The 18344-nt window shown below is 30.2% G+C and overlaps 2 protein-coding genes and 2 long non-coding RNA genes across 4 annotated transcripts; 2 read left to right on the top strand and 2 right to left on the bottom strand.

Moving 5' to 3' along the window:
• Positions 1-1942: 1942 nt before the first annotated feature.
• LOC136989110 (uncharacterized) lies at positions 1943-8845 on the bottom strand. The gene is made up of 2 exons (XR_010882856.1): positions 8666-8845; positions 1943-2295 (listed from the first exon to the last, which is right to left on the bottom strand). It is a non-coding gene; the product is annotated as an uncharacterized lncRNA (long non-coding RNA).
• Positions 8846-11153: 2308 nt separating this feature from the next.
• Positions 11154-12082, bottom strand: LOC136989012 (uncharacterized). The gene is made up of 2 exons (XR_010882845.1): positions 11868-12082; positions 11154-11544 (listed from the first exon to the last, which is right to left on the bottom strand). It is a non-coding gene; the product is annotated as an uncharacterized lncRNA (long non-coding RNA).
• Positions 12083-15711: 3629 nt separating this feature from the next.
• LOC136989103 (bmK-YA precursor-like) lies at positions 15712-17184 on the top strand. The gene is made up of 3 exons (XM_067287211.1): positions 15712-15783; positions 15906-15957; positions 16133-17184. Exons 2-3 carry the CDS (start codon positions 15906-15908, stop codon positions 16645-16647), a joined length of 567 nt encoding a protein of 188 aa, XP_067143312.1. The 5' UTR covers positions 15712-15783; the 3' UTR covers positions 16648-17184.
• On the top strand, positions 16697-17002 carry LOC136988962 (bmK-YA precursor-like). The gene has a single exon (XM_067286978.1). It carries the CDS (start codon positions 16697-16699, stop codon positions 17000-17002), a length of 306 nt encoding a protein of 101 aa, XP_067143079.1.
• Positions 17185-18344: the final 1160 nt, after the last annotated feature.

Here is an 18344-nt window from a genome sequence, read left to right as displayed (position 1 = left end):
AATAAGGACTCGAACTTATGTTTGTATAGCCTTTGTAATTCAATTTTGAATTTCGTTTTAACAATTTTCTAATATAAATGTTTAATGTCAACCCATTTTTGGGACCTACATTAAGAAAATTTTTGTTTTGTACAATTGTAATCGGTAGCCAAATTATTAGGATCACTTTTCACTACTCAAACCTTTTCTTCCTTGTAAACTCTAAATGTGTTCACCATTTCTTATGAATACAGATTTGTACTCGTAAGAAATTTTGTATCATTTGTACTCATAAGAAGTGGTGAACGCATTTAGAGTTTACAAGGAAGATAAGATTTGAGTAGTGAAAATCGTATAATTTTCCATAAAAAGCGGTTTAAGGAGTGTATTAACAAAAGATGTATATGTGGAAACGGGATTTTTCTCTGCATTTCCAAAATTAGTTTGAGGACGGTATTGTGATTTTAATAAAAAGTGTATTTGTTAAAAGTAGTGTGTTCTCGACGAAGAGGAGATATTTTAATCCCGAAATGCATAGCGAATAAAATTTCTTTTGCCAACTGAACTTTGTCTCTTGATTGAAACAGACTTCGTTTTAAGACAAACCTGGGTTTACCGTTTGAAAGACTAAATTGAAACAACAGTATTGTGTATTGGAGTAACAGTCCTGTGTTTATGTTATAAAGACTATCATAGTGATTTAGTTTCTAAATCGTTGTATATAAACAATTGTTATTGTGTCATTGTCACTTGGTTACTCTACAGGTACAAGTTGGTGCCAAAATTGAGCTATTTTTAAATGTTTTTTCATAGTAACAAAAAATTGACTTTATTTAAGACTTGTTGTAGTCATTTTTTGTAGTTCTAACATTAATTTAATTTTAATTTATTTTCATTCTTGAATTGGGAAAGAGACTGACTCTTGTCTCTTAAGAAATTGAGTGAAATAAAAGATGGAAATTTTTTTACTTTTTGACATAATTTCCCTGTACAGTATACCCAGACAATTATCACATCGTTTCGCAAATCCTTGAAGCGACCAGCAAAAAGGATTTTTGGTCGCTCCCGCATTCAAAATCACTCAAAATCATCGAAATCACTCATTAAAAATGACATAATCATCGTCAATGCAGTAATCACCCAGGTGACTTTTTAGGGATGAAAACCAGTGGAAATCATTGGGGGCTAAAGTCTGGGCTATAGAGCGAATGTTTCAAGATTTCCCAACCAAAGGTTTTTAACAGTTCCTGAGTTGGTCTGGCCATGTGAGGGCGCATTCTCATCAAACGGAATCATCTGCACTCATCAGTAGACCAATGCGTTTTCGACGAACGGACTGCCACAGTTTTTTCAATATGAGTTGTCTCGCAGAAAACGTACGGTACAATAACGCTGTCATTTCTCGCGTACATCCATGTAACCGCCATGTTAAAGTGACTGTACTTATTAAATATATTTTTCTCGTGGTTTTGCTAATGTTAATTGCTAAACTTACGTGCAATACATTAATACATAAAATAGCTTTTAGAAAAATTACAATTATTTTGTCTAATTTTAACATACCTGAAGTACAAAGATAAGAAAGTTTTGCAAGTGACCCTATTAATTTGGGAACCGACTCTATGGTCTAAAAACTAATTAAGTTTAAATTAATTAAATAATGCATTAAATATGTTTTATCACTCGTTTCTACAGCTATATTTATATTTTCTAAATAAAAAACTAAACTCAAAGTGCCCCAAAAAGAGACTATTATTATCGTTCGATGCTTTCTGCAATTTGTCTTCAGTAGAGCCGTTCTTACTCGTAATGTTTCCAAAGTGTAATGAGATAACAGATAAATTATACGAAACGTGTTAAATTAAACTTATAAATATTTAGCTTAGTGTGATTCGTTATTTGTAATTAAAACTAAATTGATTCTTATGTAAAAAATTGAATAATTTTTCTTTCATTCAATTGATTTTGCGTTAACTTAAAATAATTTTATTTACTATTTTAAAATTATTTTTAAAATTAATTTTTCCATGTATATGTAGACATTTTCAAATATTACATTTTAACATTTTGATTATCCAAAACGGATAAAATTAGGTGAAGTTCGTTTTGAAATTTTGTCGGAACGCTCTCCCTCCCTTCCTCCTCCTGTAACATAAGCGTTTTTAGATATTACCAAAGGTTCCTCAACATCTCGTCCTCTTAACCGATAACTTCCTCCGCGGTATACCGTTCTTGAATCTTCATCGTCTTCCCGTCCTCTTAAACGATAACTTCCTCCGCGGTATACCGTTCTTGAATCTTCTTCATCCCCCAAACCTATAGAATTTATATATGATAAGAGTCACTTATTAAAATACTAATATCGTAATTTCTAATGAAACTAATCATTCAGTGAATCTAATATATGATGTATATATATACTGAATATAAAACGTAACTAGGTTTTCCCTGTGTGCCTTTGATTTATTATTTAGAAACCATGTACGCCTTTAGATTTGTACGTAGTAAACAATAGTCAACACTATTAACAAGCAATGATGAAAAGTAGGGTACTTACTTAGATTTATTAAGAGAATTATCACAAACAGAAAACTAAAAAAGGTGGTTTTCATTTTTAATTTTCCTTAAAAATGATTTATACTGTAAGAGGAATAAAATATACAATTTGTTATATTTTATGAAATAATAAAATATAAGAGAGAAATAGATAAATTAGCGAAATATTATAATTAAATATTTTTTGTTTTACCTCAATTTTTATCTGTTTTAAGGCAAAAATATTTACTTATATATATATAATATTAGAAATTATATTTATGTACATAATTAACTTGTATTAAGGCCTGCATAATGCAATAAATAAACTTATTATAGAAAATTCTATTTCATTAGATTTTCAGTTATCCAATGAAATCTATCTGTCAACTATTCCAATATTATTTATTATACTGTATTATAAAATTGAGTAGTTTAAAACATTATTAAAGAAAAATTACAATTATGTTTAATTATAATAATTATATTGTTGATAAATTGAAACTTTTCCTTTAAAATACAAAATTCATAAAATTTTAATAGCTTATTTATGTCTCTACCATTCAATAATTCAATTTAAATTGCTTTTTTAATAAAAATAGATAATAATTCGAGTGAAATTAAACAATTTATGTAATATAAAAGTTTTTAAATTTTATAAACCGAATAATGTACAGTACATCTGCTGCAATTATAAAATTATGTCTGTTATAAAGTTTAAAAATGATGAATTATAGTGTGTTCCAAAAATATAGATAACTTATATGTTTTTATTTAAGTATTTCTTGACGATGCGAGTGGTTATTATCATTTATTTATAACACGGTATAATGTTATATAATTGATTTTACAATATTTAATTGTTGCATAAAGAGTTAAACACAATACTTATTTTGTGACGTTCTAAAAATATAGAAGAGTTTAAACTTTGATAAGTTTAAACTTAAAGTTGATAACATAAATTGATGAAAATTGTTTTAATATGAAATTAAACTGCCATTGTTCTTAATAGCTTCAAAAATGCAATTAGACACTGATTTAATTAAATTTTGTAAGATTTCTGTATCCATTTAAAACCAGCACTCAATGATTTCTTGTTTAAGCTCTGAAATCGTCGTAAAATGTCTGTTATTAGCATAAGTTTTTTAAGCAAGAATGCCCCATAAGTTCTCGATATGATTCATATACGGGCTTCTTGCCACCCACCTCATAACTTGAATATTATGATCTTCGAACCGCTTAGTTGTTGAGCTTGAACAACGAATACTAGCATTATCTTGTTGGAAAATCCAATCAGGTCCTCCAATTTCTTTTCCAATAGGTAATAAATTATTTTTTAGGACTTCTTGATAGCTTTTAGAAATCTGTCTATCAGTTAAAATCCCTAAATTTGATAAACCATAAAATCCAAAGCAGCCCCACACCATAACAGAACCATCACTCAGTTGCCTGCTGAAAAACTTCACTCTTCTTTCCTAATATCATGCCAGTAATTATACTATAAAAATTAAATTTCTTTTTATCACCGAAAAAGACTGAGAGCCATTGGTCTTCCACAGCATGTGATATTTAGCCCGCTACATTCTTGCGAATTTGTGAATTTGTTACTGATGGTTTTTCACCAAGGAATCAATTTCATATGTGGAGCTGCTGAAATTCTTCGACGAACAGTGCTTTTCAATATTTTTAATTCACTTTCGACGAACTGATTTATCCTGTTGTGATGCAAGATGCACAATTCAATTATCATCCCTTTGAGATATGATTTTGGGCCTTCCTGATTAATGTTTAGAAGGTATTGATGATGATTTTTTTTCAAAATTTTATAAATTTCAGAAGTAAATCTGTTCATTAAAACAGCAATTTCCTTAACACTACAGCCTTCAGCTTTTAATTTCCATATTCTTGCAATTTCTTCCATACTAAACTCTCTTCCATGTGGAATTTTGGAAAGTTTTCATTCAGTATTTAAATTACTACTTGACAACAAAGTAAGTGTTATGTGATGTCTTCTATTTTTATAATTTTCAGTTCCTTACGCTTCAAATTTTACAATTCTATTTAATTATCAATACTGTACTTTTGAGACAACCAAAAGTATATTTTTGTTGTTAAATTATTAATATAATGATCTTTACACTGATTTTTGATAATTTTAAAATTAGAGTAATTTGCGTATACAAATGAAATCATTTACATTTCTCTTAAATTTCTAAAAATTCTGAAAAGCAGTAAAATGTTGATTATATATAGTTTTGGGACACACTGTACAAGTCACTAAGTACTATTAAGATGAAGGAGCTTTATGCTTGCACCAGTTTCCCTTACTTAAGACACATTTTCCATTTCAACACTACGTTACCATCTTCCACTGCAATTGAGTGAGTTTAGTAATACGGGTCTTATTGGACTGCAAATTGAAAAAATTGTAGATCTATAACTTTCCACTGTCTGTCCTTCCTAAATCTCGAAAACAGAATTAGGTAGATAAAAAGTAAGATTAGATATGGAAACCATAGGGGGAGGAGGACCCGATTAACTATATAGGAACTTCTAATGTAGACCAAAATATTTTTAATTTATTTAATTTTAAATTAAATATATTTTTTAATATATGATTAAAAATTATGATTAAAAATATGATTAAAAATTGAAGCCAGGCATTGTGACGATGTCACAATAAATAATTGCTCGTTATGAATTGAAATGAATACATAGCTAATTAAATAAGTCAAAAGAAAACTTACTTTATTCGATTACTTTTTATTTGAATAAAAGTATTCAAACGCTTGACACCCATTAAAACTAATCGATTAGTGCAATGGAAGAGTCGACTATTTAAATAGACGGACACCACAAATAACTTGCTGTTGAACTTAATTAACATTCAGCAAGGATGCGGCCGAAGTTTTCATATCTAAAACGTGAACGTCGAACTTCGAGCGCAGCTTACAAGACAGCGGCACTCGACGTTCGACGATCACGTTTTACAGATGAAAACTTCGGCCGCAACCTCGCTATTAACACATTAAGTGTATTTCCATTAAATTTATAAAAAAGCGAGAAAAATTCATAATTTTTTATTAGGTTTGTGTAATTACTTAACTAGGCATTTTCTTGGAAAACAAAGCTCCGCGGCGTAAAAAAGTTAATCTGTGTGAAAAATGGTTTAAAATTGACTTAAATTTAAAATAAAAAATTTGTAGAGATCAATGTAAATTGATAGAAATTTGCAACTCAATTGACATGTAAGGCGCGACTAGCTTACAACCGGTAATTAGCCTATAGACCAGTGTTTCCCAACGTGGGGCCCACGCCCCACAGAGGGGCAATTTGATTGTTAAGGGGGGCAATTCGAAAATGGACTCATCCAGAGTTTAAGTTAACCGTATAGCCGCTGTATGCCATATTTATTGTAAATATTGATTTAAGTTAGTTTTAATTTTCTTTGCTCTTTGTTTCCCTTTCCTTCTAGAACTTCCCTTTATAACCCTTTTCCCTTGGGGTGGGATTAACAATTCTGGGAACCACCGAGAACAAAGAGATGAACAAGACCCTGAGGCCGGTGAAAGAAGAGAAAGGGCATTCTTTGCCCAGACCTCGAGGTGGGCAGACGTGAGTTGTGGTGTTCCAGGTTGCGTTTGGCAATGACTGGAAAGTGCAAAAGACTATGATGAAAGGATTGGGTTTTATCGCGGTTACAATAAAACAGTGTGGCAATTAAGTGCAAGAAAAACTTCAACGAACACGACAATGAGAGACCTTCCAAAAGACCTCAACGTTGGGGGGCATAAGAATTTTAGAAAGGCTTAGGTGGGGCATAGCACAAAAAAGGTTGGGAAACACTGCTATAGACTTTACATAGCGAGCTTTCGCCTCGAATATCTCATCCTATGGATCTAATTTCAAAATTCCGGCTTTTTCACGACATATGACTTGCCACGTTGTATATATTTGCAAAAACTCGTGCTTTGTGGTTCCGCGGTTGCTTTAAATTTCGATCTCAAACTAAACATTTTCTGGCTTATGCAGAGCGCCACTCAAATAAAGAGAATTCAAATGATACGAACGCATAAAGTTATATTATAAAATTGAAGCAGGCTTGTGATTATAAAGTGTAAATAATTTGAATTTATATTATAAAATAATAACAGTTATTTTATCATCCAAAGGAATCATTTGATTAAAGTAATTGTATTTTCTATAATAATTTACATTTAACAATAACTGATACTTTACTTTAAAAGAACTAGAAACTGTCCAAGTTTGTGTTATAGGACTACATGTGTTCTATGCGTATTCTTTTTGTAACATGGCACATGTCCAAGCTATAGTCCAGTTCGATCCACGCCTTGCAACATGTTTTTCAGAATGGTCATAATTACAGCGGTAATGCTATCCCGGAGCTCTGACAAAGATTTAGGTAATGGCGGACATAAATACCCCGACAAAAAAATAAGGTCTAGAGATCTGGAAGGCATCTGTAGGGCGCTAGCAAGTAAATCATCGTTACTTCAACGCCCAACCAAGCAGTGTGAGAGTTCTGCGTTCAAGTATCGATGCACCTCAGTATGCTAATGAACTGGAACCTCACCCTGCTGCAAGACAAAAGTCATCGAAAATGTCTTCTGCACGACGTCCGTTTTGATAATAGACGTCGTGTTGCCAATTAGTGTGTCACAAGCAAATCTTCAGAGGTGCAGTATGTTTCAAATTCGGAGAGTTTCTTTTGTTTCGTGTCTGGCGTGGACGACCCAGTCCGATACTTTGAAAGTTACAGGACTTTAAAACCCGAAGATTCATTTGTAATAACCCCGCAATTTGTAATAATTTTCTAAATAAAATAGCAAATAAATGCAAAGGGTCCCAAAAAGAGACTATTAATATCGTTCGATGCTTTCATTTGTCTTCAGTACAGACGTTTTTAATGTTTCCGATGTGTAATGAAATAACATAAATAGAATAAAACATGTTAAATTAAACATACAAATGCTTAATCGTAATTCGTTATTTGTAATTAAAACTAAATTAATTATATTTCTAAAAAATTAATAATTACTCTGCCATTCAATAGATTTCGCGTTAACAAAAGAATTTTATTTGATAATTATTGAAATTAATATTTTTCACGTGCAGCACAATATCGGTAATCCAGCCTTTGGCTAATGTCACATGTCCAGTAATCCGACACTAGTAGACTTATGATATCGAGTTCGAATTTTGGCAAGATATTAATTTAAAGATTGTTAAGCTCGTCATCTTAAGCTGCTCAAAAAAAGTCACTATCTTATAACACAATACCGTATAAATAAAAAAATTAGTCTCCTGAAATTTTCCATCCTCACTCAATTTCCCACTAAATTTAGTGGGAATTACCAACTTTGCAGCAATAAATACTGGTGATGACAACGCGCTTGGATAACGAAGTGGTAGAACAGAATTCTATTAAAAGGATTCATGATTAATTTAAGAACTCTAAAATACAGTAACATTTAATTGCTTTCCTTTCGAATTTTTTTGCCTTACTGTATGTTTTCGATTACTACAACGTACTAATATCATGCAAATAAATGATTTTTTATTCCAAATAATAAACCATTGAATTAATTTTATTTTCAGTAATCCGACAAACACCTTGACCGACACTATTCCGTTCCATATATGTCGGATTTATAATAGAGAGGTTGCTACTGTATAATTAGGTACACAGTTTGAAATATTTCATTTTAACATAATCTGATTATCCAAAATGCAAAAACAGATGCGTAATTTCCTCCGTTGTAGTTTCGTCAGGACGATCTCCTCTAGATAAAGTTTCTTCGATGTTTCGTCCTCTTAAACGATAGCTTCCTCCCCGATAAACCGTTCTTGAATCTTGTTCATAGCCCATGCCTATAAAATTTAATACATGTATATGATAAAAGTCACTTATTAAAATAATAATATCGAAATTTCTAATGGAACTAATCATTCAGTGAATCGTATTATATAATGTAGGCCCTATCCCATGTATAAAAATAGGTATGACATGTATAGCATACATAACTAGGTTTTACCCTGTATAGATGGATTACGTATGCTATTTCATTTGTACAAAGTAAACAATAGTTCAACACTATTAAAAAGCAACGATAAAAGATGGGTTACTTACTTGGGTTTATGACGAGAATTATGACAAACAGAAAGCTAAAGAAGATTGTTTTCATTCTTAATTTTCCTTAAAAATGATTTATACTATAAGTGGAATAAAAATGTACAATTTGTTATATTTTATATAATAATAAAATATAAGAGAGAAATAGATAAATTAGCGAAATATTATAATTAAATATTTTTTGTTTTACCTCAATTTTTATCTGTTTTAAGGCAAAAATATTTACTTATATATATATAATATTAGAAATTATATTTATGTACATAATTAACTTGTATTAAGGCCTGCATAATGCAATAAATAAACTTATTATAGAAAATTCTATTTCATTAGATTTTCAGTTATCCAATGAAATCTATCTGTCAACTATTCCAATATTATTTATTGTACTGTATTATAAAATTGAGTAGTTTAAAACATTATTAGAGAAAAATTATAATTATATTGTTGATAAATTAAAACTTTTCTTTTAAAATACAAAATTCATAAAATTTTAATAGCTTATTTATGTCTCTACCATTCATAATAGACGTCCCTCTCTACACAAATTCCCTCTCTACACAAATAGAATTTTACACAAATTCAATTTAAATCTAACACAAATTCAATTTAAATTGCTTTTTAAATAAAAATAGATAATAATTCGAGTAAAATTAAACAATTTATGTAACATAAAAGTTTTCAAATTTTGTAAACCGAATAATGTACATCTGCTGTAATTATAAAATTATGTCTGTTATAAAGTTTAAAAATGGTGAACTATGTGATTAGAAATGATAGTCGTAATTTTTGTAATTAATTGTAATAGACGAAATACGCACAATTTTTCTGGCAATATTAAATTTTATATGATATAATTATATTTTATATAAAATTATTAAATTATAACTTTTAATAACGGATAATTTAAAAATTACTAGAAAATTTTAAGATCTATCAATTAATATTAGTTAATAAAAGAAAATTGCCGGAGCAAAATTTAAATTAAATTAAATATTTATATTGAATAATTAAAATTAGTCAATACAAATATTATGCTTATATTTCTCTATAAAATTTTCTTTTTACTCTAAAATATCAGTAAAATTAATTTTGAGTTATCTTTCAAACTTCTTTTAATAATCTTCATATTTATAAAACTTTCTTAATGATCATTTTTAAAAGTTACTTTCTTTCATTTAAATATTTAAAATTTTGTTTCCATGTTTCCAACATAATGGTTTATTCTCCCATTTACTTTACAGCCTTTAAACTAATTGTGACTCTCATCTGTTGGCTAACAATATTTATCGATACGTACCGGTAATATTAGTAATTATCTCTTTACAAATTTTTTTAGACATACCTGACATACCTTCTTTACAGTGAATTTTATTCTATTATCGACGTACATAAAACCAAAACACCATCATGTACTGTAAATTATTTAAAATTTCTTATAACTATACAACGTTAAATTAATGATAACGATGTTGGTATTTTTTCTCCGTAAAATGTATTTTAAAGTAATTTATATAAAGACCGGATAAAAAACGAAACTTCAGATCAACACTGGAAAAACGTTCTACAAAAATTCAGCAACGACTTGCTCGACTTTTCCGGCGACATTTGCTGGCATCATGTCTTATCATATTTTATTAAAAATTTTTAATATTTTTAACTATTATAAAATGGCAAAAAGCTTAATTTTTAGGGTAGGGATGGGATTGGTTTTGTAAAAAAATTGTAAATGCCAATATATTACCAGTAAAATTGTCGCGAAGTCCGACCCTACTGGAGATACACACAACCCCCATTATCTCCTCACCTCTTTGACCATTAACCACCAAAATTTAATAGCATCAATACAATACAGTTTTGATTAGTGGTCTAAAGTCATCATTTACAAGAGAAGCAAGGCTCCATTCTCATTTACTCCTTTTTTTCGTTAAATTGATTTATTAATTCTATTACATATTGTTTTACCGAGTTATTTAGTAAAAGAAAATTGAAAAAAAATATCAGATATATTATTCTTATAAAACGGCTTTGCACGTTAAATACCTTAAGTAAAATAACTGTCTTATACTATTTAAATTACTAGATGACAAGAACAGTTGCGTAACCAGGTCCAGCATAAAGGGAGCCCATTAAAATTTTATATATATCACTGTGCATTTTAATAAATTTTCGTTTTTAATTCTTAGTAATTTATATATGTTTGTTATGATCAATTGTATAAATTAAATATTTCGTAATATTAAATTATTTTTCCTATATTTACCATTTTTATTTACTCTTTCATTACAAAAGGAGGTATTCCGACCCCTTGGTCTCCCTGGTTATTTCAGTGAACAAAAATTCGTTCTAATTTAGTGGATCAGTTCTTTTTCGTTCGAAACTCGTTTGTTTCACACATTTATAATTTATTATAAATGTACTGAAATATATATAAATAAGTGAAATTAAAATATATTTAGTTTTGAGAATATCAGAAAAAAAAGCATTTTAAATTAAAAATTTAATTTATTCATTTTATTTTATCAATAAAATTCTACATTAGCCATAATGCTATTTATTTTCGATATATTTACAACTAGGTAGTTTCATTGTTGCACGTTGACAAAATGTTTTCAATTTGAGAAACATTAACGAATCAATATTAGTATTGCTCTCATCATCGTAATCACCGTAGCCGTTGATGTCGTCGTCATCATCAGAAAAAAATGTCATAAATTCATCCTTCTGTTTTTCCAACATTCGTTGTAATTCTTTTTTCCATCAATTTGTTGTTCGTTTTGACATATCCAACAAAATTCTATCTTGTTTTATTTTTTCAATTTCTTTGTTCCTTGTATTCAGCCATCTTCCTTCCTTCCTCATTTCTTTGGTCCAGTCTAATAAAGTATAGCTATATTAGTGTCATCACAATGTAAAAAATTCGAATGAATTAAAGAAAGTAAATTGACAAATAAATGCTAATTACAGTAAATGTAAACTGAATGAGTTTTACATTATTTGCAATTTTTATAACACAGTGTAATTGTTAAGCTTAGTATTTGAATTAATATTATATATTTAATAACCACTCGGCTCATTTGGCTAAATATTTAGGCCTATATGAACCATTAAAAGTTCATTAATGAAATGAATTCTATTTTTTATTATAGGCCTACTGTACTTCTAAAATCAACAAATTCTAATAAAATGTTGAATTTACTATAATTTACACCACTGATCAAGAAAATAAATATATACGAAATTGCTTTCGTTTTGAAATTTGAAAATTTATAATCTATTTTAAAGTATTTAAAAATTATTAAAAATATTCTTTATCAAATTCAAAAAAAACAATAAGATAGTTTAAAATTAAATAAAAATAAAAGTTTATAAATATATTTTATAGAATTATTTATTAATAATCATAATCGAAAGATGAATTTTATGTGTATCTGTTATATGTAGCTAGTGGGATGCTAGAAGTGGGACCCGGAATCGAATCCTGGCAAGCTATCCCAGAAATGGGTGATTTGTCCCAGATATGACGGGTTCCAGCTGCCCCATTGTAAGAGTAATCGAATCCATAATAGGTATAAATAAAGTCCCTCTTACTGCCTACAGGATGGAGAGTTAAAATAAAAATTACGAATCATGTAATTTATGATAAATTAACTTATTTTCAAATACCTTTTTAAAAATGAAATCAATGTTTAACACATTACATTATTATTTTTAAAATATTACTACAAAATCTCTGTTCACTACAGAGATTGGAGGCTTTTGAAATGTGGTGTTAAAGAGGATTCCAAAAGATTAGATGGACAGAAAGGAAAACCAATCAGGAAGTACTGGATCTAGTAGAAGAGGAAAAAAAAATAATAGAAATAATCAAGCACAGAAGAGGGAAATGGTTTGGCCATAACACGAGGAATAGTCAATGGAACAGAACACTCATGGAGGGTAGGATAGGTGGAACCAGACCCAGAGGAAGACCGTGACATCAAACAAATAATGAAAGATACTGGAACGAGTAGATATCGGGAACTCAGAGAAATGACAACCAATAAGGAAAGATGGAGAAGACATTTTCGAAGTGCTGCCCACCAGTCTTAAGACTGAAGGAACTTACGAAGAAGACTCCAAAATACTATTAATTTTACGTGGTTTTTTTATTAGATCTGATTTAAAACTTTTAAAGTAAATTTGAGGAAAAAAGTATCATATTTCTTTAATGTAAGAAACAGTGATCATTAATTCTTCGTTTATTCATAAATAAGAAAAATTATAAAAGTTTATTTACGATTAAAAGCACCATTACACAATAAATAGCCACAAATAAAATGCTGATAATATTATAAAGAGAATAAGATATTAATAAATATTTCATATCTATTACTTAAATGATACAACAACAGTATAAAAAAAATACGATTATATTGCATTAATACGCTATAACAATATTTTAAAATATTAAAAATAAAAGATTTCGTGTACATTTAACAAAATTTAGGTTGATAATTATGAGTTAATTTATTTATTTTAAATTATTGTAACGTTAAAATTAATTTTATTAAATAAACTGTAATAATTAAATTTAATTTTAATTTTGAAATATTATAATACATCGCATGAAATTAGAATAAATTTTACTCATTGTAACTTATTTCTTTTAAAAATAATACATATTTATATTTTATATTTATAGTAGAGCATTATTTTAATAAAGTAAAGATAGATCTGATTGGTGGTGAAAATAATAGCTGGATTCCATACACTACAATTATTTTTGATGCACATTTGGCAAACAAACAAGAAATAAGGAGGTTAAATTTAATCATTTGTAAACTAAAAATTCTAATAATAATTATTATACGAATATTTTAATAATTTTCGGGTAATATAACGTCTCTTTGATAATAAATTCCATAATAACTGAACTAATATAAAATAGGTGTATAAACCTTAAAAAAAAAAGGTTATAAACTTCATTGATTCTTCTCAATTTAAAATATATTCAGTGTTTAAAACGAATTTAATATATTAAATCTTAAATATTAAATCTATTAAACAGATTTAAAAAATATTTTAAAAAATTAATGTAACAAGAATATTCCAAGGAGTTTTACCTTATTACCATACTAATAAGCAATTTGATTGGTTGATTGGGTTTAAGATGATTTATTATTAAAAGAAATGATGATATTAATGTTAAAATTTTACAATGTACTTAAATTTGTTGTAAATGTAACTTAAAAATATTAGATATGATAAATTACATTAGAAAAAAAATATTATCGTTCCATACCATTTATATATGTAAGAAATATCCATTCTTGTTGAATATGCAATTACGCAATAATCTAAATCAGTCTTCAATGTTTTTATAATAATTTGATTAAAAAACTATGCCAGACTGCTTAATGAAGCAGTTTTACTATTAAATTTAATAATTTAATCAATGTGATGTCAGTCTGTTTTTTCCAGTCTTCTGACATCACACTGGAAAACTGCTATAGTTATCAAAATGCTATAGTTTGTTTCATTAAAACTGAACTGTGTGATGTCACAGACTGACATCACACAGTTCAGTTTTAATAAAACAAACTATAGCATTTTGATTTTAAAAAAAACTTGATATTTAATAAACATGGCTTAATGTTTAAAAAGATGCGTCCATCTAGGATCATCGACATAGTATTATTTTGATTTCAAAATTATTTATTTAATACTGTAGCCCCTCGTTATATCGTGGATTCGGATATATAGCGCTTTCATTTTTGTCCTCCAAATTTTAAAGCATTCGAGTCAATAAATTTTAAATTACCAATTGCCATTGAATTTCTTTTTGCAACGAAACACCGTATTTTATTCCTACCATTGTCCTTGAAACTACTACTGCAGGTGAAACAATAAATTCGTCAAGATCTAAATAAGCAAAACAGGTGGACAGATCAATTATCATTTATGTTTATTTTTAATATTTAAAGTTGTTTATTGGTAGTGTCTCCTCATTTACAAGTTTCTGTAAATACGAAATTCCACACACTATGTGAATTAACACAATAGGCTACTATCAATTCAAATCAAAATGTAAAATTTTGAATTCATTGAGGAATGTGTAAGGAAAAAATTTCTTTATTTCTGAACAGAAAGTGTGTGTGTGTGTGCGCGTATTTATAGATTTTGCTAAAACCCTTTATTTATATATCTTAATGATTAAAAATATGTTTGAACTGTTAATATTTTAAGCTTTTCGGTTCTTTAAAAATATAAACCGTGACATTCAGATAGCTGTACGATAAGTGACAGACGGGAACATTCAAATTCGTAAGGATCCGAATTTGAATCCGTTCCCGATCATTATAACTCATCATGAATAATACGGATCGAGATATCGTTTCATGTCTTTCCTCCATACTGTTCGAATTATTTGAATCAGGTTCAAGCTTAATTAATGAGCAAAATCATAGCGAGCTGTATATTTAGACCATATATAACCTTGTCTTATCGGTATCTCGACAAAATCAATCTGTAAATCATGTTTGTCCAGATCCGCGATTTTCATTCAATCGGATGATGAAGAATTGAGACTGATATATGCCGGCTAGATTGCATACTTCATTTGCTAAAGATTCGACTAGGATGCGAATCTAGGTCCCACAGATTGCCAATCAGATATATTTTCGCTTCAGCAAACTAGCCGATGGGCCTACCAGTAGCCGAAAATGGATAAAACCACTGAATACTGATAGTTGGTTTTAGGTTTGTGCCTGACCTGAGAACTGGCCGCGGTTTCTTCGTGTGTTTAACTCCTAAGTAGGGCCAGCTTGCAGTAGAAATTCCTCCTATGAAGCATTTTTGGCAGAAAATCCTCGTGTTGCATTGCTGTATCAAATAAATAAACAACTACCTAATAAAACTATAAAAGCAATGTTATTCATCTAATAGCATTTCATATAACCAATCAAATCGTTTTTCGTCATCAAGCTGCGTAAAATCTCGTTTTAAATTATTATTGCATTCAGTATATAAATAGGCTTCTGTTGGATAATATTGAACATACAGTTTAGTTCAGTGAGGGAATAAATAATAATATTTTATAAGTATTCGTACTTAGCTCGTAAACTTAAATTATTGTAATTTACTTTAAATTTTTATTATGATAAAATTAAATTTACTGTAGCTTTAATTAATCAAATTTTAATTAAATCTAATAAAATAAATTAACAGATTTTTTTAAATATTTTCAAATTTTTAGATGGCGTTTTTTTCAATTTGGATACTGATTCTTTCTGTTCTTCCCAGTTACTGTGAGATTCGATTTCAGAAATTACTATGAATTTATTAATTGTATTCTTGATAAGTTTGAATTAATACTATATATTATATTACGTAAATCTCATCAAAGATCCTTTATACAATCATCAAGATTCGTATTTTTATTTCTTAAATAAATATAAAATTAAAGTTTCAACTTTTCAACAGGCCGCTGCGATGAACAGAGACATGGTAAAAGATATACAAATTTCGCTAAATCTCTCGAAGAGTTAAGACAAGTCTGGGTGCCAAGCGGCGATGGAGGATTTATGCTGCCTACACGTAGAGCAGATGAGAAAAGACAAGTCTGGGTGCCAAGCAGCGATGGAAGATTTATGCTGCCTACACGTAGAGCAGATGAAGAAAGACAAGTCTGGGTGCCAAGCAGCGATGGAGGATTTATGCTGCCTACACGTAGAGCAGATGAGAAAAGACAAGTCTGGGTGCCAAGCGGCGATGGAGGATTTATGCTGCCTACACGTAGAGCAGATGAAAAAAGACAAGTCTGGGTGCCAAGCGGCGATGGAGGATTTATGCTGCCTACACGTAGAGCAGATGAAGAAAGACAAGTCTGGGTGCCAAGCGGCGATGGAGGATTTATGCTGCCTACACGTAGAGCAGATGAAGAAAAGACAAGTCTGGGTGCCAAGCGGCGATGGAGGATTTATGCTGCCTACACGTAGAGCAGATGAGAAAAGACAAGTCTGGGTGCCAAGCGGCGATGGAGGATTTATGCTGCCTACACGTAGAGCAGATGAAAAAAGACAAGTCTGGGTGCCAAGCGGCGATGGAGGATTTATGCTGCCTACACGTAGAGCAGATGAGAAAAGACAAGTCTGGGTGCCAAGCGGCGATGGAGGATTTATGCTGCCTACACGTAGAGCAGATGAAAAAAGACAAGTCTGGGTGCCAAGCGGCGATGGAGGATTTATGCTGCCTACACGTAGAGCAGATGAGAAAAGACAAGTCTGGGTGCCAAGCGGCGATGGAGGATTTATGCTGCCTACACGTAGAGCAGATGAAAAAAGACAGGATTGATTACCAATTGATATATTATATTATATCTTTACGTTTTAGCACAATTTACTATGACTACACTTTAAAATGTAGGCCTACTGTATATAACACTAGGCTTTATTGTTTTCTGTCTTTAATTAAGCTTGAAATGTGTAAACTTGGTAGTGTCAATCGAATTAAAAATTTATATCGGAAATGAATAATATTGGAATTTCTATATTTAAATTTAATTAATGTTACATTTCTATAATATTTTTATGTCTATAAAAGTATTTTAATATTTAATTAAGGAAATAACGAATTAAGTTATTATTATGATTATGATTCACAAACACAAGTCGTGCTACTATTTTAACACTTCGCGATTTCCATCTTTATATAGTTGATACGAGTATTATTACGTTTCGGGCACTGCCCGTCTTCAGTCAACTAAATGTTAAAAAAGTTATACATAAATTTATTTTGTACAAGATGACACAACACAGAAAAGCTGTTTTATAAATATATACTTAAGTTCATAGATCCTTTCGCGGGACGTATCATTAGATCTTTTATCCAACTCGAAAGGTATACACATGTATAAGAGTGATGCGGTTTTTTACATCCGTTTAAATGAGTTTTACACACGTTCCTACAAATTTATAAATCAACACTATATTCTTTTTTCACGACCTGCGCTTTCTCCTGTGGCGAAGTCATGACTGGGCCATAATGCTCACTGTGAGATCCCGGGGAGGTAAGAGGGAGTCTTACCTCTTTTTCCGGCGACTCACTTGTCAAGGATGGCTGTTACGTCGACGGCGCGTTACGCGTTACGCGAGTGGGTGAGGAGGAAGGATGGGGTCGACGATAAGGCGAAGCCGACAGTCATCAAAGACACCATTTTATAACAAAACAAGATTTATTAAAAGCGAAACGAACAAAACTACACTTCTACCCACAAAAAAAGGGGTCCGGAGAGAGAGAGTTTACAAATATTTTTCATACCTCTTAACAAGTCCGAAATAGACGGAGTCCGGTGAATGTCTCGGTAGGTAGATATTCTCTCTGAAGTGACGATGATTTTCGGGATGACGGAGAGTCAGTTAATGGGACGATGGCACATAGAACCTTAGAATTCGTAGGCTGGACAATGGCACTTAAAAACTTAAGAAACTTAGAAACTTTCGGGTTCGGTCGACGGCGCAGTGCACTTCGTAATGGAGAGACGATCGGAGAGCCGTTTAGGGGGGAAGGAAGCGTCTTTTATAGGTTTTTAATGGGAAAACCTGTCACGTGATCGATAACGGATCGCAATTAGGGCCATAGGTGTTCCCGGGATTCAAATAAACGACTAGTTCGGACGCTAACTGTAAACCATCGT

Source organism: Centruroides vittatus, unplaced genomic scaffold (genome assembly GCF_030686945.1).
Source record: "Centruroides vittatus isolate TY-2023 unplaced genomic scaffold, ASM3068694v2 scaffold_435, whole genome shotgun sequence".
Taxonomy (NCBI): Eukaryota; Metazoa; Arthropoda; class Arachnida; order Scorpiones; family Buthidae; genus Centruroides; species Centruroides vittatus.
Note: the sequence above shows the minus strand (reverse complement) of the source record. Positions and strands in the feature narration are given on the sequence as shown.

What these genes read in the sequence shown, in the direction of transcription:
- LOC136989103 (XM_067287211.1), top strand. Translation starts at nt 15,906, where the DNA reads ATGGCGTTTTTTTCAATTTGGATACTGATTCTTTCTGTTCTTCCCAGT. An exon ending in TTCTGTTCTTCCCAGTTACT is followed by an intron (nt 15,958 to 16,132) that starts GTGAGATTCGAT and finishes ACTTTTCAACAG; the next exon opens with GCCGCTGCGATGAACAGAGA.
- LOC136988962 (XM_067286978.1), top strand. Translation starts at nt 16,697, where the DNA reads ATGCTGCCTACACGTAGAGCAGATGAAAAAAGACAAGTCTGGGTGCCA.